At 41.5% G+C, this 25,000-nt stretch overlaps 1 protein-coding gene across 1 annotated transcript in view; it reads left to right on the top strand.

Annotated features, from left to right (window-relative positions):
* LOC143290147 (proton-coupled zinc antiporter SLC30A2-like) overlaps nt 1-25,000 on the top strand; it is a 76,195-nt gene that overhangs the window by 868 nt on the left and 50,327 nt on the right. The window contains exon 1 of the mRNA XM_076599448.1: nt 1-174. This exon is cut by the window's left edge and continues 868 nt beyond it. Within this exon, the coding sequence (XP_076455563.1) occupies nt 1-174 (174 nt within the window). The remainder of the gene's footprint in view (nt 175-25,000) is intronic.

Here is a 25,000-nt window from a genome sequence, read left to right as displayed (position 1 = left end):
CACACGGCAGGGTCAGGGGCACAATAAATGAAGAGGATCAACACCAGATGGTGGCAGAAGAGATACACTGTCATTCAGCAACCAACCGATTCACCATGAATGATAAACTGGCACGACGGCAACTATTGACTGTACTGGTGCTGTGTGTGATGTTTATGATTGGAGAGACTGTTGGTAAGTAAATCTTTAATTACACTGTTTTGATTAAGTTTTATCAGAAAAATGTTAACTAGAAAAAAGTTGTGGTTTTTTTTTTTCTTTTCACCCGAATCAGTATCTCATTATCTGTTTGCTTTTAATTTAAAAGACTTTCATTGCTTTTTTTCTTGATAATTATATAATATAAATGTCATAACTGTGTTTATGCTGTTATATTTTCAACTTACAAGTTCCTTTTCCACTCAGCTAGTTACTCATGAAGATTTTCAGCTGAGATATCTCCGAAATGACTGAACATGGATTAGGAGGTTGTCACCTCAGGTTTGTTTTTATGTTATTACTTTATACATGTCTTAGACCGATCTTTACAGCTGGGAAGCATGGACTGCATGTCAAGTGAGTCCGTCCTTAAGGGAAGAAATGGCCATTGCTTGTTTTGTTTGCAAACACTGCCTTCCCCACAGAACTGTTCACTGGTTTTTTTGGGTTTTTTTTCTTCAGGTCTCTTTGATTTTATTTATTTCATTGCCACCCCATCCCCTCAAACCCCCTCTTCCACGATTCAAGCCATAAAAATTTCTTTCGCGGTACTTTTACTCTTTTCTCTTTTACTCTTCAGTACATACATGTACTGTCAGTATCAGTATCAGTAGTTCAAGGAGGCATCACTGCGTTTGGTCAAATCCATATACGCTACACCACATCTGCCAAGCAGATGCCTGACCAGCAGCGTAACCCAACGCGCTTAGTCAGGCCTTGAGAAAAAAAAGAATAATAAAAAAAAAAATAATAATAATAAAAAAAAAGATAAATACATAAAATAATAATAATAATAATAATATTTTATTTATTTATGTACTATATATAATGTCTTTGCAGCTGTAGTACTTTTGTCAGCTTTAAGTGTGTGTGTGTGTGTGTGTATGTATACCACTGAACAAAATATGGAGTGGCAGCCATGATAATATAAAATTTATGTATAAACAAGCCGCCATGCGCAGCAGCTGATCTCCATCTTAAGAGAGGCAGGCAGGGTACATTTCACTGCCGGACTTTTCCAGCAAAATGGATCATCATTGTTCAGCAATTGTGAAGAGATGGTTGAGGGAGAAAAGGCTATGTGACAACACACAATATAACACAATTCTCGCTCAGACTCGCGCGTTCTTAACCAGGGACTTTACACAAATATAATAGATCTAACTCCTGTTATCTGCCACCAATTTTTATTAACACATAAAAATACTGATAATACAAATTGGTTCATGTCATAATACTCACATTAATTTACAGATTTATTCTAACTGTTTTTCTTTTATTCACAGTCTTCACAATTTAACAGTTATTAGAAGGTTACACCGTCTATCACTCACACAACAGCAAGGACCTTTAGTCCGAAGAGCAGTTGAGAAAGTCCAAAGAATCCTGTACAGTTCACATAACACTTATTGTTCGAGAAGCAGTCGAGAAGTCCACAAGAATCCTCCACGTAGAACAGCCTCTCACACTAGTCACAGATTTCTGCTACACTCTCGGCAGCACACCAGCGCTACTCCGCGCTTTTACACCACACAACAGGACACTACACAGTGCCTACACTCATGGACAATTTGGGCGCTCCACCACGCCTCTGAACAACACAAAACCCGGCACTACACAGTACCTCCACACCCCGGCACCCACTACAGCTCCTAGCAGTGGTCGCACTGCCCACTAGGGACAGTTCCAGCCTGGCGGACGTCGTCGAGGCACTACTGGCCAACTCTCCCTGCTGACCTCCTTGCCTCTGAACAGCTACTCCTTCTCCAAGGAGCTGACGTACACGATGAGGCTGTTCCTAGTCAACCCTCCACAGCTGACCTTATACCAAAGACTTGGCTCCACTCCGGAACCGTGTAGACTGTCCAGTCTGCATCTCCAACATCACAAATGCCCTACTCTCTGGGGCGCTATAAACCGGTCTTCTTCAACCGTCAAGCCTTCATACGTCTTTCCTCTTCGCTGTTCTATGATCGACTCCCTTACACAGCCCAATTCACGCGCTCTGTGCGCGTGGGTTTCTTCTGATTGGTCAACTCAAACCACATGTCCCCCACAAAATCCAATAATTCAAGCGCTTACATTCGCTCGCTCCCATTTCAATAACATAGGTGTTAAAGGTTCCAGCTTTATCAACAATTATCGAATTTACCCAAAATCGCTGACTGAAGGATATACTTTTTTAAAGCCAGGACGGTTCATTAAACTATTTACACTCCAGAGCACATAAAATTTATTAATTTAGATACATATTTTATAGATTATATAGTATATATATTCAAGCGCAAATTAGCCCTGAACCACCCCGCGCAGAATGAGTCATGCCATTGGAACTTTGAGTTACGTCAACTGAGAATTGCGTCATCTCAAGGGCGGTAATCTACCTTCTTTAGCAATGAAAATTCTGTACAACTTATTTCCTGACAGCAATAAACTGCAACAATAGGGACAGGAAAGAGTACTTATTGTTAGAAAAAAGCAAAAGTTTTTTTATTTTTGACATCTCTCTCTCTCTCTCTCTCTCTCTCTCTCTCTCTCTCTCTCTCTCTCTCTCTCTTATTCTTGACCATAATCATGATAATGATAAAGACTGATAATGATAATAATGTTAATATTATTATTATCAACGATAATAATGATAATAGATTAATGATAAGAATAATGATAGTAAAGCAACAGACAGTTGTCTCAAACAAAGTTAATGCAGCAAACGGTACACTGAAGTCAACATAAGTTGTCCATTAGTGCAAAGACAGCCAAAGAACTGCGCTTGAATGGGTGTAAATGGAGAATAAAGGAAAGAAGACTTTTTTTTTTATTATTCAGCAAAAAAGAAGAAAAAGAAAACAAAAGAAAAAACAAACAAAAAACCAGAAAATCAGAAAACAAAGTAGAGGGAAAAAACAGAAAATGGGGAAGAAAAGAGGAGACTGGATCCTGGCCCAACAAAAAACACCAAAAACAGTGTCAGTGTGTGTGTGTGAAAAAAAAGGAAAAAGTGGGAAAAAAATATAAGTTCTTTGGAGGCCTCACAAAAGAGAGAGAGAAAAAAAGAGAGCCCAAAACAGTGTGTGTTTGTGTGTGTGTGTGTGTGTGTGTGCGTGCAGTAGTCTTCAGTTTAACGTCTTCCACTTTAAGTGATATTAGACGGGGAAAAAAAAAAGGGTGTGGGGGGGTGCGGGGGGGGTGGTGGTGGAGGGAACGGTATTGGGCAGAGGGGGAAAAATGGTGTGTGTGTATGTGTGTGTGCGCGTGCATGCGCATATGTGTGTGTGTGTGTGTGTGTGGTGGGGAAAGATAGAGAGCACTGGAAAAAATAAAGCATTAAAAACGGGAGACATAGGCACAATATAGAAGGAAACGCTAACATCAAACAACTGTAACAACTATAACAAATGTCCAATTGGACTATGCAGCAAACCTTCTGCAATAGCAGTGTGTGTGTGTGTGAGTGTGGTGTGTGTGTGTGTGTGTGTGTGTGTGTGTGTGTGTGTGTGTGCCATCATCTTTATGGATCTATCTCTTTCTCTGTCTTTAACCCTCTCCCTCCTGTCAGTCTTCGTCGCAGTTAACATTTTACAGCTGAGTAACCACTCTCTCTCTCTCTCCCTCTCTCTCTCCCCCCTCTCTCTCTCTCTCACACACACACTCTCTCTTTCTCTCTCTCCCACACTCTCTCTCTTTCTATCTTCTCTCTCTCTCCCTCTCTCTCTCACACACACACACTCTCTCTCTCCCTCCCTCTCTCTCTTTCTCACACACACTCTCTCTATCTCACACTCTTTCTGTCTCTCTCACACACACTCTTTCTCTCAAGTATCTCTTTCTCTCTGTTTGGAACTCTTTTCCTGTGTTCATCAAGACGTGCGATTCATTATCGTTCTTCAAATCAAGGATACAAAAACTTCTGCGCCACAAACAGTAGCCGCCCCCCTCCCCCCGAAAAAATATAACCAGCCTAAAAACATCATGCCCTTTTTGTGAAATGTATATTGTGTTGTCTATTCCTTTACATACACTAAAGTATTTCATCTTATTTTTAAAATTTTTTTGTGATTTTCATGTATTATGTGCACGCCATTGATTGGATGTTATTGCCTGCCACATCAGCATCAGAACTGTCATCACTGTTTTATATGTACAGTGACATAGCTATGATTCTCTGTTCTCTTTATCTATTTCTCATTTCAGTCAGGCCTCTTTCCTGTGTTCTGTGTGGTGATTAATTAGACAGTCTTAATAACCCCTTTACCTCATGCCTTTCAATATTGATTTTTTTCTTTAAATTTTTTCAACATCTGCTAATGTACTACAATATGATTTGTATTGTACTACAATATGATTTGATACCTAATTATGTTTATATATGCATATGTATACATACATGTATGTTCATGTAGACATATGTATGCATGTGCATATATGTATGTGCATAAGGGTGTGTGTGTTTGGGGATGAGTGTGTGCATATATGTGTGGGGGAGGGGGGGGATGGATGGGTGTGAGTGTGACTGTGTTCCCTCTGCCATTTTTTTTTTATTATGATGACAATGGTGTGTTGATTATCATTATTATCATTAGTAGTAGGGGTGGTGGTGGTAGTAGTAGTGGTCAGTAGTAGTAGTAGTTGTAATAGTAGTATTTACCATTATTATTATTGTTGTTGTGTCTTATCGTTACTGTTTTTGTTGTCACAAGGACAGATTGGAAGACTAGGCAATGCCTAAAATCTTTATCTTTGAGTAATAAAGCTTTTGAATCTTGAATCTTTTTGAATCTCTCTCTCTCTCTCTCTGTCTGTCTGTCTCTGTCTCTCTCCCTCCCTCTCTCTCTTTCTGTCTCTCTTCCAGTTGTTTGTATACATTAAAACCAATGTAATTATCAACTACAATGGAATTGCCAGCAATGAACAACCTTGAACCTTATGTGTTTCTTCAATAAGACATCATCATCATCATCATCATCATCATCATCTCTCTCTCTCTCTCTCTCTCTCTCTCTCTCTCTCTCTCTCTCTCTCTCTCTCTCTCTCTCATCCAGTTGTTTGTATAAGAATAAGAATAACTTTATTATCTCCAACTGGAGAAATTTGGTCAGGTGCATTATCACAACATAGACAAGTAAACAACATGGGGACCATAACTGTAAAAGTCAACAACAGCTTTTACGAATATTACGAAGACACAATTGTAAAAAATATCACATACACCGTTTCAAACATACATCCACACACTGCAGGTAATAACTAGTATTCTTAATGTAAAAACAGAAAGAATAAAGAAACATTATTTTGAATATAATTATAAGCATAGCCTACTATATTGCACATTGATTATACTAGACAGATAAGATAAGAATAAAGATAAATTGCGGAAAGCCACAACCAGATAAACAGCACACACCCGCACCCACCCACCCCCCACCCACCCCACACACGCGGATTACTTAATTAAACAAGAGTAATAAACATATGTTCTCAGATAAAAGCATTTCACATTTTCACTTTTAAAACATTCCAATTAATTATTACATCTCTTTTCCTGCAACTGTGATATAACACTATCCAGTTCCCTTCCCAGATCATTCCTTTCAAAGCGACAGTAGAAATCATTCAGTTTGTTTGAAAAATCAAGCTGTTCATCCCTTTTCATTTCACAAGCTACTGTTTTCCTTTTCATTTCTCCAGTGATAATTTTTAACCCATCCCATGCATCTGCCATCTGAAACTGTTGCTCTACTTTTGATTTGAATTCCCTCTGTCCCCTTCGTAATTCTCCTCTAAGCTTCTTTTGTATCAGTTTCCTATCCTTCTTGTTCCCTGACTGAAATGCTACCTTTTTCTCGTTTAAAATGGTTTTGAGAGACTTTGAGATCCATGGTTTGTTGTTGGGGAAAAGTTGTATACATTAAAACCAGTGTAATTATCAACTGCAATGGAATTACCAGCTCAATTTGAGAGGCTCGGAGAGAGAGAGGTAGGTGGGTGCTCACTAGATATCAAGTGCAAGGAAGGCACTTGTTATGTAGTGAACGCCTCTCCCTTTCTCCACAAGCAGTAGCGTACCACATGATGGTGGCCTGCTGGCGTGCGGCCTGACTCCCTTCTTCCCCTCCTTAATATTGAGCTTGATGGTGTGTACGTGTGCCTCTGTGTGTGTTTTGTGCACGTGTGTGTATTTGTCCATGTGTTTGTGTGTGTATCATTGTATGTGTGTGTGTGTGTGTGTGTGTGTATGTATGCAGTGTGTGTAGGGCTCAAGAACATGACTCATACACTGATTTTTTGTTGTTGTAAAGTCCGCCATGTAAGTGAGCAGGTGACAACCAGTGATTATAATGACCATAAAGTCACCAGCTGCTGTGATGAAGTGGTTAGCTTCGCAGACTGACTGCAGGGAGACAGTGGGTTTGATTCTCAGAGAGGTGGTGGGTTTTTCAGCCTGTGTCTGGCTCCAACCCAGAGTTCAGTGTGCTGTTGGGTATATTAGGAATGGGAAGACTTGGACCACAAGGTCGAGCATCACCCACTTCACAGATGCATCTGGGTGTGTTGCTCAAAGTTCCTGACCAACACTGTAGATGTCTGTATTTCTCTCAGGCTTGGTTAATGAAGGGATATCATTATGAAAGAAAGTGTAGAGTACAGCCTTGTCACCTAGTCCCATATATCTTCTTCTTCTTCTTTGTTTGTGGGCTGCAGCTCCAACGTTCACTCACGTTATACAAGTGGGCTTTTATGTGCATGGCTGTCTTTACCCCAACATGTAGGCATCCATACTCTGTTTCCAGGCGTGTGCATGCTGGGTATGTCCTTGTTTCCATAACCTACTGAACGCTGACATGGATTACAGGATCTTGATCTTCTGTTTGCGTATACACACGAAGGGGGTCTGCACATATGTTGACCTGGGAGATTGGAAAAATCTCCACCCTTTACCCACCAGGTGCCATTACCGAGATTCAAACCCGGGACCATCAGATTGAAAGTCCAATACTTTAACCACTCGGCTGTTGCGCCCGTTGTCCCATATATCTAAATGGACCTCCATGGCATCATCATAATCATCATTTATCATCAGTATAAAAAAAAACCAAAAAAAACAAACATTGTCCAAATTTCTGTGGCCTTTCACACCCAGCTCTCATGGTGACCTCAGTTTTGATTCTCTTCCACTGTCATGCTTGGGGTGAGTTCCTGTCGAGGGCTTTGGTGTCAGCAGATTCATGGGGGACTGTTGTTGGGGTACTGTGGTGATGGTGTCACTCTTGTGGAGACACTCACTCACTTTGGCTCTGCGACTGAGTGATCATCGTCATCAGTAGGGGCCTCTTTGGGTGGTGTCCTTGGTACACTGAATCAGAACAGGCAGCACTTAACAGCACTGACGCAGCTCAGCAGCTATGCAGGGTCTTCTCTGATGTGTGCCCGCCCGGTGACCTTAACATCGTGAGTTTCCTCAGTGTACTGTCGATGCCGGGACTGTGATAAATATGAATACAGGTGTGGCCATGTATGGGGGACTCAGAACAAGTGGTGTGGAAGTGATGCCATTGACAAACAAGAGAGGCAAGGCCTTAAAGACTCACTTGTGACTGAGAGTAAAACACACAAGCTTTTTATGTATTGAGTATAATTTCAGAATGTATTGTTTAAGATGAGAAAGATCAGTTTAAAGCAAATTAAGTCCCCTAGCATTAATTACAGAGTAATTTCCCTTTTTTACTATCTGCACCAAAATGTTTGCAAAATAAATAAAACTTCCATGCTTAGCAAAAGAAGTTCCTGTTTGAACAAAAAATGATAATAATGACTGCTCTTGTTGTTGGGTCAGAATATCAGATCAAAGTGCCAAGTTTAGAGAATACAAAAAATATAAATATAACAGTAAATGCAGTTTGCATATAATTAGGCTTCTTTTAAAAAAAATTTTTGTGCCATTCCCAGAGGTGTAATATTGTTTTAAACAAGATGACTGAAAAGAACTGAATTTTTCCTATTTTTGTGCCTAATTTGGTGTCAACTGACAAAGTATTTGCAGAGAAAATGTCAATGTTAAAGTTTACCACGGACACAGAGACACACAGACACAGACACACACACACACACACACACACACACAGACAACTGAACACTGAACACCGGGTTAAAACATAGACTCACTTTGTTAACACAAGTGAGTCAAAAAAGACAACAACAACAACAAAAAAGCAAAAAAAAGCTAAGCCATTCTTGATCATAGGGCACCATCAGTGTCAAAGCCCCATACCTTAAATTGGCTCTGCAAGCAATGCTCAGGACTGTTTTGATGAAGAACAAGCATTGATGATCATATTTAAAGTTCTATAATCTGTATGAATGATCTGTATCACACACATACACACACACTCTCTCTCTCTCACACACACACACACACACACACACACACACACACACACACACACACACATATATATACACACACACACACACACACACACACATGCACACACATCACAGTTGATTATATTATTTACATACTCTTCAGAGAAGGAAAAAAATTAACGTTTGAGGTACATAAGCATTCTCTCTGTCTGTGCCTATGTTTTGTTCTGGAATTTAATGGGTTTTGGTTTCATTTTAGATGTGTACTCTGTGTGTGTGTGTGTGTGTGTGTGTGTGTGTGTGTGTGTGTGTGTGATATGTGTGTGTGATATGTGTGTGTGTGGATGAAAAGGAGGTTGGGAGGTGGGGGTATAAAAAAAAAGAAGATTAGAACATTGCAATCGAGTTTATCAGTTTCAGTTTCAGTTTCAGTTGCTCAAGGAGGCGTCACTGCGCTCGGACAAACCATATACGCTACACCACATCTGCCAAGCAGATGCCTGACCAGCAGCGTAACCCAACGCGCTTAGTCAGGCCTTGAGAAAAAAAAAAAAAAAAAAAAAAAAAAAAAAAAAAAAAAGGGGGGGGGGGGGGAATAAATAATAGATAAGCTTACATAAATAAATAAATAAATAAATAAATAAATAATAATTATAATATAGAAAAAGGTAGTAGTAATAATAATAGTAATACTAATAAAATGATAATAATAAAAAATAAATAAATAAATAAATAAGACAACAATGGTGATAATTAAGCGAATGAATGTAAAATATGACGACACACATTCACACATACACCCACACATGCATAACAGAAATGCACCAAACATGCAGTTTCACAGATATGAAAGTACAGTCAAATACATATAAACGTACATGAGCTCCAACACACACACACACACACACACACACATTACCTTGCACCTCCTCCAACCCCCTCCTCCACACACTCATTTCTAGCCTACGTATCGCAGCTTCCACGGCACACACACACACACACACACACACGCACGCAAACACACACTCACAGAGATGAACACTTACTTGTACAAGCACACACATATACGCCCATATCTCCCACCCCCAAACCCCACACATATATACAAAGATATATATATATATATATATATATATATATATATATATATACACACACACACACACCCGTACACAGATCTCTCCTGACACTTGTGTACACTTACACTCTCGCGCATTCACAAACGCACTCAAAAACACAGACCCACACATCCACACAAACACACACATCCACACACGCACACGCACAGAGGCTGCCAAGAGGGATGGGAAAAGATCTCTGATGCCAAGAACGTGGCGTCTAGTGTGTTGCTCAGTCTATTGTATTTGGAAAGGCCCACAGAGACTCTGTTCCGTTTTGAAGAAATTTGCGCAATGTTGGTTTGGAAATGATGCCGATATTTGTTTGATTTGCAAAGCATCGTGCTCTACCTTTCATGTTAGACTTTCGGCCGCTCCCTCTCTCTGCTTTTATTTCTTTGAGGCGATCGATGGTGTGATGGCCTTGTACCTGTTCTTTTTGGTATTCTTTGACGAGTTTATCAACAGTCCATGAATAATTTAAATATAACATCAACTAACAACATGAAAACAGGGGAGGTGGGCAGTCATGTGATGTAGATGGTCAGGTTACAGAAACACTCCAGTTGGACTATACAGCAGGGACTCGGCACTTTTTGAATATAAATGACTGGTTGGAGATTATTTCATGTTTTGTGCTGAAATTTTGTATGACTTTGGCCAGTTTGGGAGGAAACTATCATTTGACACTGAAATAAAATATAGTTTATTGTGATCTATTCACAACAGCCAGAATAAACATTTTTACAAAATATTGTCCTGAAAGCATTCAGTCTTATTCAAAATGTGAAGAGTTATCAGTCTAATAGTGAACAATGGAAAATCTGTCATTTTTATGTGTAATTCCAGTTACAAACCCCGTTTCCTTTGGGTATAAATCCTTGACTTCAGTTCTTGTTGGAAATCTACGCTGTATTGAAGACTTAAAGCAATCTGCACCATTGTGAAATTGATTGATGGATAATTGTTTGTATAGTATTTTCTCTTTATGCCCATTTGACAGAGTGCTTAAATGTGCATGCGTTCATGCGTGTATGTCACCACTGTGTGTCTGTGTAGACCTACAAGAGTGAGAGAGACTGAGAGTTGCTTACCACTAGTACAAATTAGAATATAGAGCTAGATGCTTTGATATAAAAAATAAATATAAATAAAATAAAAAAGAGAGAGGGCATTAAACTTTTTAATTTAACTTGGAACCTGTGTATACATGCAATATTAAAAAAAAAATTTTTTTAAGTGTGGGTGTATCCATGTGCAGAGAAAAAATTCCAGAATCCTCTGACTTGTAAAAAGCATTTATTCAATAACTGGGGGCAGAAATGAGGGAGCTTGTTTGTTGCTCATTTTGAGGACTTTCTCTGCACTTTGGCAACCGCAGCAATTTAGGGTGTGGTCACTGTGTGTGTGTGTGTGTGTGTGTGTGTGTGTGTGTGTGTGTGTGTGTGTGTGTGTGTGTGTGTGTGTGTGTGTGTGTGTGTGTGTGTGTGTGTGTGTGTGTGTGTGTGTGTGTATGTGTGTGTGTGTGTGTGTGTGTGTGTGTGTGTGTGTGAAAGAGCAAAGAGAGCAAAAGCCCTGAAAATTATGATTGATTAAATCCGCCTTCTGTTCTGAACTTTGCTTTTTTTGAAAAACGTCCTTCGTGTGGTGAGGGGGAAAAAAGAGAGGTCCAGAGACACGCACACAAAAAAAATAAATTCTGGATCCATGAATTATGTTTCTTGCAGCATTCATAGATTTTATTGTCAGCAGTGGGTTTTAGAAGTGAATGGTCTGTTCTACTGAACTGCTGGTATTGTGCAAAACATCATGGCCACTGTCACATGGCGGATATGCCATAATGATTCAATGATTGGTAGCATACCGGCATGCAAGACACACACAGACACACACACACACACACACACACACAAACCAACAAAAAAACCCAAACAAACCCACATATGCACACATTGTCACATGTAAACACACATACACACACAGACACAGACACACACACACATACACATCAAGAAAGAAACCCACACATGCACACACAGAGACACAGATACACTCACAGACACACATAGACGCACAGACACCATACACACACACACACACACACACACCGCCACGAGACAGAAAGAGAGAGGAGCCATAAATTTATTGAAGTTGAGAAGCAGCCAGGTGTAAAGAGAGAGAAGAGAGAGAGAGCTATCAGCTTCACAGGAGGGGAGCTTTGTTTTACGAGGGTCCACGTGTGTGGTATCCAGGCAACAACAGTGTGTATCTTTCACGTTCTTTCCCTTTCCCCTCCGGGTCAACAACAGCTGTGTCGCAGGGCTGTGGCCTTCTGGTCATTTTGCCCTAAACTCTTCGACTTCTCTCTTCAGTCATTTTCCCTTAACTCTCCGCCCTCTCTCTATCAGTCATTTTCCTTTAACTCTCCACCCTCTCTCTTCAGTCACTCTCCACTCTCTCTCTCTTCAGTCATTTTGACTTACCTCTCCGCCCTCTCTCTTCAGTCATTTTGACATAACTCTCCACCCTCTCTCTTCAGTCATTTCCCCTTAACTCTCCACCCTTTCTCTTCAGTCACTGTCCACTCTCTCTCTTCAGTCATTTTCCCTTAACTCTCCACTCTCTCTCTTCAGTCATTTTGACTTAACTATCCGCCCTCTCTCTTCAGTCACTCTCCACTCTCTCTCTTCAGTCACTCTCCACTCTCTCTCTTCAGTCATTTTGACTTAACTCTCCACCCTCTCTCTTCAGTCACTCTCCACCCTCTCTCTTCAGTCATTTTGACATAACTCTCCACCCTCTCTCTTCAGTCATTTTGACTTAACTCTCCACCCTCTCTCTTCAGTCATTTTGACTTAACTCTCCACCCTCTCTCTCTTCAGTCATTTTCCCTTAACTCTCCACCCTCTCTCTCCACCCTCTCTCTTCAGTCATTTTCCCTTAACTCTCCACCCTCTCTCTCTTCAGTCATTTTCCCTTAACTCTCCACCCTCTCTCTTCAGTCATTTTCCCTTAACTCTCCACCCTCTCTCTCTTCAGTCATTTTCCCTTAACTCTCCACCCTCTCTCTTCAGTCATTTTCCCTTAACTCTCCACCCTCTCTCTTCAGTCATTTTGACATAACTCTCCACCCTCTCTCTCTTCAGTCATTTTCTCTAACTCTCCACCCTCTCTCTCCACCCTCTCTCTTCAGTCATTTTCCCTTAACTCTCCGCCCTCTCTCTTCAGTCATTTTCCCTTAACTCTCCACCCTCTCTCTCTTCAGTCATTTTCCCTTAACTCTCCACCCTCTCTCTTCAGTCATTTTCCCTTAACTCTCCACCCTCTCTCTTCAGTCATTTTCCCTTAACTCTCCCCCTCTCTCTCTTCAGTCATTTTCCCTTAACTCTCCACCCTCTCTCTCCACCCTCTCTCTTCAGTCATTTTCCCTTAACTCTCCACCCTCTCTCTCTTCAGTCATTTTCCCTTAACTCTCCACCCTCTCTCTCTTCAGTCATTTTGACATAACTCTCCACCATCTCTCTCTTCAGTCATTTTCCCTTAACTCTCCACCCTCTCTCTCTTCAGTCATTTTCCCTTAACTCTCCACCCTCTCTCTCTTCAGTCATTTCCCTTAACTCTCCACCCTCTCTCTCTTCAGTCATTTTCCCTTAACTCTCCACCCTCTCTCTTCAGTCATTTTGACATAACTCTCCACCCTCTCTCTCCACCCTCTCTCTTCAGTCATTTTGACATAACTCTCCGCCCTCTCTCTTCAGTCATTTTGACATAACTCTCCACCCTCTTGCCCCAGTCTGTCAGATCTGCCACACATTTTTTCACCGTCTTCCATGCTGTCACGCTGTATGGGGTGTACAGGGTTCACAAAAAAAGTTAAGGACTATGCATATGGATTTCACAAAAAGTTAAGGACCATTTTGGAGCCTGCACATGTTTCTTCTTCAAGTTCTTGGGGGCTTGGTGAAATGAATTTTGAATTTTTGGCGATGGTGAAATTAATTATAGAACCTTTACTGTCCCTCGAATCAAAACAAAGACTTATGGCAAGCGATCTTTTCTCACTTTGCGACAACTGTTTGGAACCAGCTTCCACTCACAACTCGTTACTCTGAAACCCCCTCACAGTTTAAAACTGCCCTGAAGACACACCTGTTCAGACAGCCATACAATGTTGTATGAAATTGAAATGAAATAGAGGTGTGTGGTTGTGTTGTGTTGTGTGTGTGGGGGGAGGGTTGGGGGGGGGGGGGGGGGGGGACAAGGGGGGAGAGGTGGTGGCAGGTGTTTGCACGTCCACTCGCGCGAGCTTGTGTCTGTGTGTTGCGGGTGTGCGGGTGGGTGAGTTGGTACGTGTGTGTGTGTGTGTGTGTGTGTGTGTGTGCGTGCGCGCGTGTGTGTGTGTTGTTGTGTTTTTTAATGTATAAACATCTATGTGAGAGATTTTAACACGAACTGTTTTATGAAGTAATGTTGTAGTTTGTTTACTCAGTTGTCCATCTGTTGTGCTTTTGTTGTTGTTGATGATGTGTGCGTGTGTATGTGTGTGTGTGTGTGTGTGTGTGTGTGCTAGTGTATGTGGACGTGGTGGAGGTGTGAGTTTGTTTTTTTTTGTTTTTTTGTTTTGTTTTTGTTTGTTTGTTTGTTTGTTGTTGTTTTTTTTAACAATACGTACATTTTTACATTTTCAGGTTTAATTTCTTAAATGTAATGATGTACATACATTTTTACTTGAAATGTTTGATGAATATTGCTATATCATGTGATGTTGTAGCCTGTGTATTTCAATTGTTGGTCATTCGTGTGTGTGTGTGTGTGTGTGTGTGTGTGTGAACATTTGTTTCATCTTTCTAGTTTTGATCTGTGTGTGTAATGCAGGGTGTGTTTTTTTTTTTTTTTTTTTTTTTTTTTTTTTTTTTTTTTGAATACCTGTTGCATTTCTTGATTTAATCAACTGACATGACCTATTTTAATTTTTCTCTCTCGCCTATATTTCAAATTATATGCATATGTTTGTGTGGGGATGTTTGAGTGAATGTTTTTAGTGCTATTGTAAAGCGCATAGAGCTTCAAGAATATGCGCTATAGCAAGAAGTCTGAATAAATAAATAAATAAATGCTGAATTTTCTGCTAAAAGTGTTGTTTGCATCCATTGTAATGAGCACCACTCAGAACACCCGAGGTGCTTTCTTACAGTATATTTTTTTCCAAGAAAAATCCACAGCTGTTTATTAACTGCTGAATAATTGAATTTTTTGCTGAAACAACGATTTTTAAAAGAGCTTGATTGAAAATTGATTTTGAAAACAGCTTGATTAAACTCTGATTTTTAAAACATATTTTTCAAGCTATTTATGATGCATTCTTTTTAAAACAGCTTAATTAAACACTGATTTTTGAAACAGCTTGATTTAAAAACACTGATTTTCAGAACAGTTTGATTAAACACTAAAATTTTCTAACATAATTTTCAAGCTGTTCGTGGTGCGTTCTTTTGTGTATTCGGTGAGAGAATAGTGAACATTTTTTTAAATAAAAAAAACAACAACATACCAGCTGATATGAAGAGTTTTATTGTGAAGTGTGTATAACTTGATTGGGAGAAGATGGGTTCTGGTGCATCTATTGTTGAATGTGATGTATATCCATACATGTGTTAAAGCTACGCCCACTGTTTGGTAACATCTGTTACCACTGCTGGTTCGTTAGGTTATATTGGCCATCTGTCTGTCCCTCTGTCCCTCTGTGATTGAAATCTGTCTGTCTGTCCCTCTGTCCATCGGTCATTGACATCCATCTGTCTGTCCCTCTGTGATTGAAATCTGTCTGTCTGTCCCTCTGTCCATCGGTCATTCACATCCATCTGTCTGCCCCTCTGTGATTGAAATCTGTCTGTCCCTCTGTCCATCTGTCATTGACATCCATCTGTCTGTCCCTCTGTGATTGAAAACTGTCCATCTGTCCCTCTCTTGTTGAGCATGATGTAGGCCAGTCATGATGTAGGTCAGTGCGTGATGTAGGCCAGTCGTGATGTAGGCCAGTCGTGCCTACCCTGTGACCCTTGACTTTGGTTTACTTATTACTTTCTGACCTATTCTGTGTTTTAGGTCAAGGTTACTGCCATCGGTCAGATATACAGGAACTTAGAAATTCTTTATGTGTCTGTGGGATGCAGCTCTCATATCAATCTATTACAGATATATATATATATATATATATATATATATATATATATATATATATATATGTGAGTGGGCATTAAGATTTGTGTGTGTGTGTGTGTGTGTGTGTGTGTGTGTGTGTGTGTGTGTGTGTGCATTTCATTATCTGAAAGCTGCATGTTTATAAGTGAATGCTTTGAACAGTTATGTGCTAATGTTTGGTGTGGTGTTAATGAGTGTCTGCTTCCTGTTATATATATATATATATATATATATATATATATATATATAAATGTTTGATACTATAGATACATCATGTAAATCATACATATGTATGTGTGTGTGTGTGTGTGTACATGTATGAAAGTTCATTACCTATGGTAACACTTGGCATCTTTTGGCACCATGCCACAATGAAGGGTGCCAGAGTTTCATAATGACAATTGGCAGTGCTTAAAACAAAAATGCAATATAAACTTTAAAACTCCGCACGTGCACTGTCCACTCATACAATTTGATAATTACAGGAATAAATACAGAAATAAATTTTATAAATGGACAGTGCGCGCACGCACGCACACGCGCGCACACACACACACACACACACACACACAGACACACACACACACACACACACAGGAGTATGTGCTATCTGTGTGGCAACAGCCAGCTCTGTTGTCCAGCTGATAGAGACACAGAGCCATGAGTGAGCGTTTGCTCAGAATCCCTGGTATGCTGACCCCCACAGTCTGACCTTGAACCCAGAGAGGTGGCCCTGCCCCCCCCACCTCCCCCCCACCCCCCGCCCCCCTCCCCTCTTCCCCCCATAAAAGGGGCAGGGAGTGGGGGTGCTTTAAATGCAAAGTACCCTATGTTCTGCTGGTGTCTGTCCCAAATGGTAATCAGTAATAATATTAATAATGATGACTTACATGTGATGCATGCTTGGGAATCACAAGGTATATGTATCTAAATGTCCTTATAGAAACAAAAGAAAAGAAAAGAATTCAAAAGAACACACAGCCACTCACTCAAGACAACAATGTAGAAAGCAAATGATTAAGCCACAGAGTAAAGACTAAATCAAATTTTAAAAACTATTCGATAAATAAATAACTTCCGTCTGTCAAATCCAGCCACATGGAAGCTGAATCACAAGACATGCAGTGTCAAATAAAAGCTGAATGCTAATCAATGGTTTCTGGTGACAGGAGACTGGACTTCAACGCTTTAAACTCCCTGTTATAAGTTACCGTAAATCTGTTGCATTTTGTGGCATGTGTGTCTGTGTCTGTGTGTGCGTTGGCATGCTTGTGGTGTGTGTGGTTGAGCTCTAATTTGCTGAGTGGTGACCAGTTTTTGTTCTTATATTATTTTAGTCATTTGTTTTCTGTCCAGTGTATCTTTCCTCATACCATATTTTATTTATGTGTTTAGTTTGTCTAATTATTTTAATTCATTTCATGTCAATGTTTCTCACAAACCTAGTGTAGACGCTCAAGACCTGACCAGCATATTGGGTTTATGCAGAAGTCAGACATCTGCTGGGTTTTAAAAAAATTCTTTTTAAAAGGCAGAGACAATGTAGTTTGTTGGTCAGTCCGCACACTATGATACATGCATCAGACAAAAACTGCAACTCCTTTTCAGAGATTTAGTTTTACTTGTTCAGGGAACTTAAATATCACTGCAGGCTTTTCATTACAGCTGTAAACATCTGTTTCCATCCATGCATTGCCCATCTGTTTCATCCTGATCACAGATGTGTGCTGTGTGCGTGGCAAAATCATATGGGTGTTGGCCAACCCAGTTATCCTTATCATAGATGTGTGCTGTGTGTTTGGCAAAATGATATGGATGTTGGCCAACCCAGTGTATATGTGTGTGTGTGTGTGTGTGTGTGTTTGGCAAAATCATATGGGTGTTGGCCAACCCAGTTATCCTGATCACAGATGTGTGCTGTGTGTTTGGCAAAATCATATGGGTGTTGGCCAACCCAGTGTATGTGTGTGTCCGTGTGTGTCTGTGTGTTTGTGAGGGTACAGTGCTCTGGTACGCGTGTGTAAGTGTGTAGGCATGTTAGTATGTCCGAACAGAATTCTATGTTAGAGAAATATCTTAATGCTTACGCAATTTTGTCTTTAGTGCAGTTGATATTTAATGTCAGCGTGTGTGTGTTGTCTGTGTGTGAGTGTGTGTGTGTGTCTGTAAGGGAGGGCATCTATATGTGTGTGTGTGTGTGCGTGCGCGCGTGTGTGTTCTATGAAATGCTTTTGTTTTAATGTAAGCCATATTTACTTCATAGCTTTTATAATCTGATTCATCTCTTATGTGTGCTTTTTCATTCATATGAACACACTGGATGTTTTCCATTGTCAGATAGCGGTTGATGTATTTTTTAAGGCATGTTTATAGTCTACTGGATGATGTAAGGCGCTTTGAGCAGCAATGATGCTGGATATCGCACCATAGAAAAACTATGTATCATTATTATTATTATTATGATGACTGTGTGCTGTATGTTTGTTGGAAACAGAGTGGTGTTGCATATTGTGTGTTCTCACTTTCCCCTTTTGCCTCTTCCGTGCTTGTGTTCGTCTTGCGTTGCAGCTCCTGTGGTCCTTGTGTTTATGACTGACTTCTGATTTATGGCTGTTATTTACATACTTCTTCAGCAAGTAAGGTGTGAGTGTCCTCTTCTTTTCGTTCACTTTCATTGAACTCAGTCCAGTTTACGAGCCGAACATGGCTTCTTCTTCTTCTCCCTGACCTCTGTGAAGAGTCAGTGGGGGTGCCACACAGGAGAACGTGGCTGTTCTCTGCAAATTTGTCTAATACCCCCCTCCATCCCCGTCTTATCCTTCCCCCACCCTCCTATCACCAACCAGCACAGAGCTTCTGTTGCAATGCAGCCCCTCCCCCCCTTCCCCCTCCTCCGCCCCCTTCCTCCCAGCCCTCCTCTGGAGGGTGAGGATGCCAGCCATTGTGTCCTTTGTTTTCTCTTGACTTGGAGTGGCTGTCATGGACCACAAGGCGTGCACACACTCACTGTTCCTAACGATCCAGCTCTGTTTTGGCATCCTGACCTTTGGGCAATGCCTGCTGGGTTGTAGCCAGTTTTACGTCAGTTGAATCCACCGCATTGTTAAAAAAAAATTGATCATCGATGGGAATTTTGAAGTGACAAAGCTGTGGCATGTTGTGAGGTTTTTGGCTCTGAGGTCTGGCACAGAAGATCCGTCGCTCAGTTTTAGACTGCAGTGACGAGAATTTTGAAGTGACGAAGCTGCTGATGTTTATGAAGAAATTGACATGTTTTCTTGGGGTGGAAACTCCAGGACTGACTTTGGCTGGGGTTTTTTGTTGTTGTTGTTGCTGTTGTTGTTTTAGTGACCTTTGCTTGCATTGATGTTCTGACTAATACTGGGTAATTTTTTTTTACTTCATTTAATATGAGATTACCTTATTGCACATTTTGTCCAATCAAAATCCCACACTTAGACCTATGCCGTTGTTTTGTTATCTTGGCTCTCACGTATTGACCTTGTGACCTGTAAACACGACGCTACTCTCTCATTGGCTCAGTCAGTCCATTTCAACTGTAAAATGTTGTCACATGAATCAAAGGTGTGAGACACAACTTTAAATACTGGTACAAAGCCTCGTTATTTTGAACTGTAGGACATAACCAGAATATGATTCAGATGATTTCAGTAGCTTCGACCCTCCCTCTTCCACAAGGACATAGGATCTTAAAGTCGCTGTGTCATGGTGTTTTTCCTGTTTGTACATTGCCACCAAAGTTCCTTCTCTGAGTCAGATCATACGTTGATGCAGGCAAAGAGAAAGGTTGCGATGAGCAAACAGGCAATGACTAACGATGTGTACAGCGGCCTCCCAAATTAAACTGTCAAGTACAGCACAAACTGTCAAGTACAGCACAAACTGTCAAGTACAGCACAAACTGTCATGTGTGGAGTGATGGCATTGAGGTAACGTGTCCGCATAGGAAATGAGAGAATCTGAGCGCACTGGTTTGAATCACGGCTCAGCCACCAGTATTTTCTCCCCCTCCACTAGACCTTGAGTGGTGGTCTGGACGCTAGTCATTTGGATGAGATGATAAACCGAGGTCCCGTGTGCAGCATGCACTTAGCGCACGTAAAAGAACCCACGACAACAAAAGGGTTGTTCCTGGCAAAATTCTGTAGAAAAATCCACTTCAATAGGAAAAACATATAAAACTGCACACAGGGAAAAAAAAAAAAAAAGGGGGGTGGGGTGGGGGGGGTGGCGCTGTAGTGTAGCGACGTTCTGTCCCTGGGGTTTCGGATGAGACGATAAACCGAGGTCCCGTGTGCAGCACGCACTTGGCGCACTGAAAAAGAACCCATGGCAACGAGAGTGTTGTCCTCTGGCGAAATTACGTAAAATGAAATCCACTTTCATAGGTACACAAATATGTAAGCATGCACTCAAGGCCTGACTAAGCGCGTTGGGTTATGCTGCTGGTCAGGCATCTGCTCAACAGATGTGGTGTAGCGTGTATGGATTTGTCCGAACGCAGTGACGCCTCCTTGAGAAAGTGAAACTCTGTCCCTGGGGAGGGCAGCCCGAATTTCACACAGAGAAATGTGTTGTGATAAAAAGAACTAGAAATACTTTGAATGGCTGATGGCATTTCACACAGAGAGATGTGTTGTGATAAAAAGAACTAGAAATACTTTGAATGGCTGATGGCATTTCACACAGAGAGATGTGTTGTGATAAAAAGAACTAGAAATACTTTGAATGGCTGATGGCATTTCACACAGAGAGATGTGTTGTGATAAAAAGAACGAGAAATACTTTGAATGGCTGATGGCATTTCACACAGAGAGATGTGTTGTGATAAAAAGAACTAGAAATACTTTGAATGGCTGATGGCATTTCAAGCACTTGCTGCGCATTGTGTGTACACAGAGGTGTGCAGGAAGTTTGTTCTGGTGTTCCTTTTATTTACCTGTGTGCTGGCTCAATGTGCAGCATGAGCAGCATTGGCTTGGAGTTGTGTACCTTGTGAAGGGAGAGTGAGCTGCCCCTCTTTACTGTTTGTTCATCCTTGTGTGATGTGTTGAGAAAGAAGAGGCTGTGTGTGACGTGTGTGAAAACCACAGGCCTGGGGTTGAGAGTGTTACAAGCTGACAGAAAGCAGAATTTATGTAGTAGTATTCTATACAAAGCAGTATACATCTGTCTATCTCTCTCTCTATCTATATGTTTAACTGTATCTTAATAAGCAAATGGGGTCAGAGGTGTATTGAAAGCAAACACAGAGACAAAACTATAGGCTGATAACCACATGTATATGGTCACACACACAACACACACACACACACACACACACACACATGCACACATACCACACACACATGCTATGTCGCCACTTGTACACATAGACATGCATACATGCACACACACACACAACGTGCATACAGGTCTGAATTAGGAATTCTTCATGTCTTTACTTCGTGAATTTAGAAGATAGCACACACACATCACGCACACATGCATGCACTTATACACATACACACACACACAAACACACGCACACGCACAAACACTCACGCTGGTTTGCATGCGCGCGCACACACACGCACGCATGCACGCACGCACACACACACACACACACACACACACACACACACACACACACACACCTTCTCAAAATAAAGCTGCAGGCACTTTACTTAAGTTCACACTTTTACACACACACACATGTGTGCATGCCTGTGCAGGTGTGCACACACAATGTGCATATACACACGCATGTATACACACTCTCTCACACACGCGCACACACACACACACACACACACACACACACACACGCACATGAAAACAACACACACATGCACGCACACATGTAGTATCACACACACACACACACACACACACACACACATTATATATGAATCACACACACACATGCACGCATACATTTCTCCCCTTTTCATTCAACAGCTTCATTGACTCATGTTTTTGGTGTGTGTACTTTTCTAAAGCTGTTGAAGACGTGCATGAGGTGCAAACCAGTTTTGCCTGTCTGCTTGTTCGGGGCTTCAGTGTAATATTCTCTCACTCTGCCACTCCTGTCAGTTACCTGTCAAACAACCCTTCTTCTTCTTTCCCTTACACCACCAACATCCACTTGCTGATGACTGTTGTGGTTCATGCACGCTGGGTATTTGCGTGTCTCCATAACCCACTGAACACTGACATGGGTTACAGGATATTTAACATGTGTATTTGATCTTCTGCGTGCGTATACACACGAAGGGGTTTCAGGCACCGGCAGGTCTGCACATGTTGACCTGGGAGATAGGAAAAATCTCCACCCTTTACCCACCAGGCGCCGTTACAGTGATTCGAACCCGGGACCCTCAGATTGAAAGTCCAGTGCTTAAACCACTCGGCTATTGCCCCCGTCAACTTTCTCAGTGTGCGAGTTTGTCTGTTTGAAATATCCAAACTTAAGTCTGTTGACTTTGTGTCTGACGTCTGTTGTGTTGCACACTGTGTCAGAAGTGTCCCTGATTCATTGCTGACACATCCATCCTGCCTCTGACCCACAGGTCTCCCAACTTGTTGATGATATGATGATAATGATAATGTGAATTCATGCAGTGCCTGCTCTGCAAACAGGGATCGAAATGCTTTACAGAAATGGGTACACACACGCACGCACGTGTGTGCGCATGTACTTGCACTCGCACACACACACACCACACATGCACACACTCATGCATGCACACACACTCGCGCACACACACACACACACAAACACACACACACACTGACTAAACAGGGCTGTAGGCACTTTATAAGAATGGTTAGAGACATGCACACGCAGGCATGTGCACACACACACACACACACACACACACACACTAACACACACACACACACACACACACACACAACACACACACACACATATTCTCTGAATAGCCTGGCTGTTGGCAATTTACAAAAATGGGTACACACACACACACACACACTCACACAAACATGTGTACAAGCACACACACACACACACACACAAGTACACACACACACACACACAGACACACACAGACACACACACACACACACAGACACACACACACACACACACACACACACACACACACACACACACACACACACACACTGTTGCATGGGTGAAACCACCAAACAAACTGACCCACATTGCCAAGCTTACAAGTGGAACCAAAGGTCTGGACACTAGAAACTTCCGAAATGATATTGACTGACTTTTTAAAGAGCTCCAGAGTGCAATATGTAGCCCAGCTTACAAGTGGACCAAAGGTCTGGAGCCAGCAGCATTGCTCAGATGGAAGAGTCTAGTGTGGTCGTAACCTGCTACTAACTGTGTGTAGTATGGAACTGACTGGTCGACGTAGGCATTTAGTCACGTGTAACTGTCAAAAAGTTAGAACCAAGCAATGCAACTGGCACCTGGACACTAGAAACTGTGGAAGATGACACTGACTGAGTTTTTAAAGAGATCTAGAGTATGATATGTAGCTGAGTACATTACAGTGCATGGTTACCCAAGAGCAGCTCAGTGCAGCACAGTGTGGTTCGTCCTGTCGGGATCGACGAGGACCATCTAGTCATCCTGGGGGTGGGTGGGTTGGGCTCTGTGGGTGCGCAGATGACTGGTCAGGCCAATCCACACCTGGAAGGACTGATGACTTGCGCGATGACTTTGTTAAAAGTGAGGAGGAGTTGCACACCGTCGACCTCACTCTCTTGTCCGAGACCGTCTGTATCCAGTGGCAAGACGAGGTCAAGACGACTGGAGATGGAAACGGATGCAGTGGATGACCAGGATGTCCTATGTGCCTCATCCTGCCCTCAGCACTCCACAGTGCTCTGCTGCAACCGCCTTCCTCTCCGTTGAACCATGAAGGTTTCTTCCGCAGAGTCCGCCGGATCCAGTCTTCACATGCTTGGGTAGACAAGCCCTAACTCACCAAGGGTTTGAGACCCATTGGCTACCCTCACCTTGTTTAGTCAGCCTGTCAAAGCTGTTGTTCGGGGGTTGGGCGCTGCCGCATGCTAGTAGCTTCTAGGACACATAGGTGAGAGCTGGGTGCCGGTGGGGACCAACAGAGGACAAACCACTCGAGCGTGACAAGCCTCCCCTCTAGAAGTACTACCCCTCCTGTGCACCCCCTAACCCCCACAGCACAGTACAGTACTGTTCAAAACAGGGCTGTTGGATTAACCCCTTCCATGCTGTGCCTGTAGAATTCAGGGTCATAGTGACGTCACTGACAACATGAAAAGAAGGGAAATAAATGTGAAAGGCTTGAAATGTACTCTTTTGACCCTAAGTGGTATATCTCCAGATCATTTTCTCATTATTTGGTTTATTGTTGTGGATATTAATCTGTGACTTGAAACACCACTTCCTGCTGTTTTTATTCATGGCATGCTAAGGGTTAAACATTGTTTGTGTCACAGTACACACAGTTACAAACAGGACAACCAGTCCTAATGTTCTATCCAGATATAACTTCATTGTAAACATGTTTTTTTTTTAAAAGAAAATAAGATTTGATTATGTATACATTAGTTTTTGGTCTGTCATTGATATTTTGCAATTTTTTGGCTTGATAAGTATGTTGTGTTTTCTTCACATCTAATGATAAAAATGGTACTGTTTACTAATATGTTACATAATATTGATAATCATAAGTACATGTCTATGTGATTATTTAAGTTGACATATTTATTTGTATTGTATTTGTATTTCTTTTTATGACAACAGATTTCTCTGTGTGAAATTCGGGCTGCTCTCCCCAGGGAGAGCGTGTCGCTACACTACAGCGCCACCCATTTTTGACTCACTTGTGTAAACAAAGTGAGTCTGTGTTTTAACCCGGTGTTCGGTTGTCTCTCTGTGTGTGTGTCTGTGTCTGTGTGTCCGTGGTAAACTTTAACATTGACATTTTCTCTGCAAATACTTTGTCAGTTGACACCGAATTTGGCATAAAAATAGGAAAAATTCAGTTCTTTCCAGTCATCTTGTTTAAAACAATATTACACAATATTACACCTCTGGGATGGGCACAAAAAAATTAAAAAATGAAGCCTAATTATATGCAAACTGC

Source organism: Babylonia areolata, chromosome 15, assembly GCF_041734735.1.
Source record: "Babylonia areolata isolate BAREFJ2019XMU chromosome 15, ASM4173473v1, whole genome shotgun sequence".
Taxonomy (NCBI): Eukaryota; Metazoa; Mollusca; class Gastropoda; order Neogastropoda; family Buccinidae; genus Babylonia; species Babylonia areolata.
This window is presented reverse-complemented; position numbering and strand designations above follow the sequence as displayed.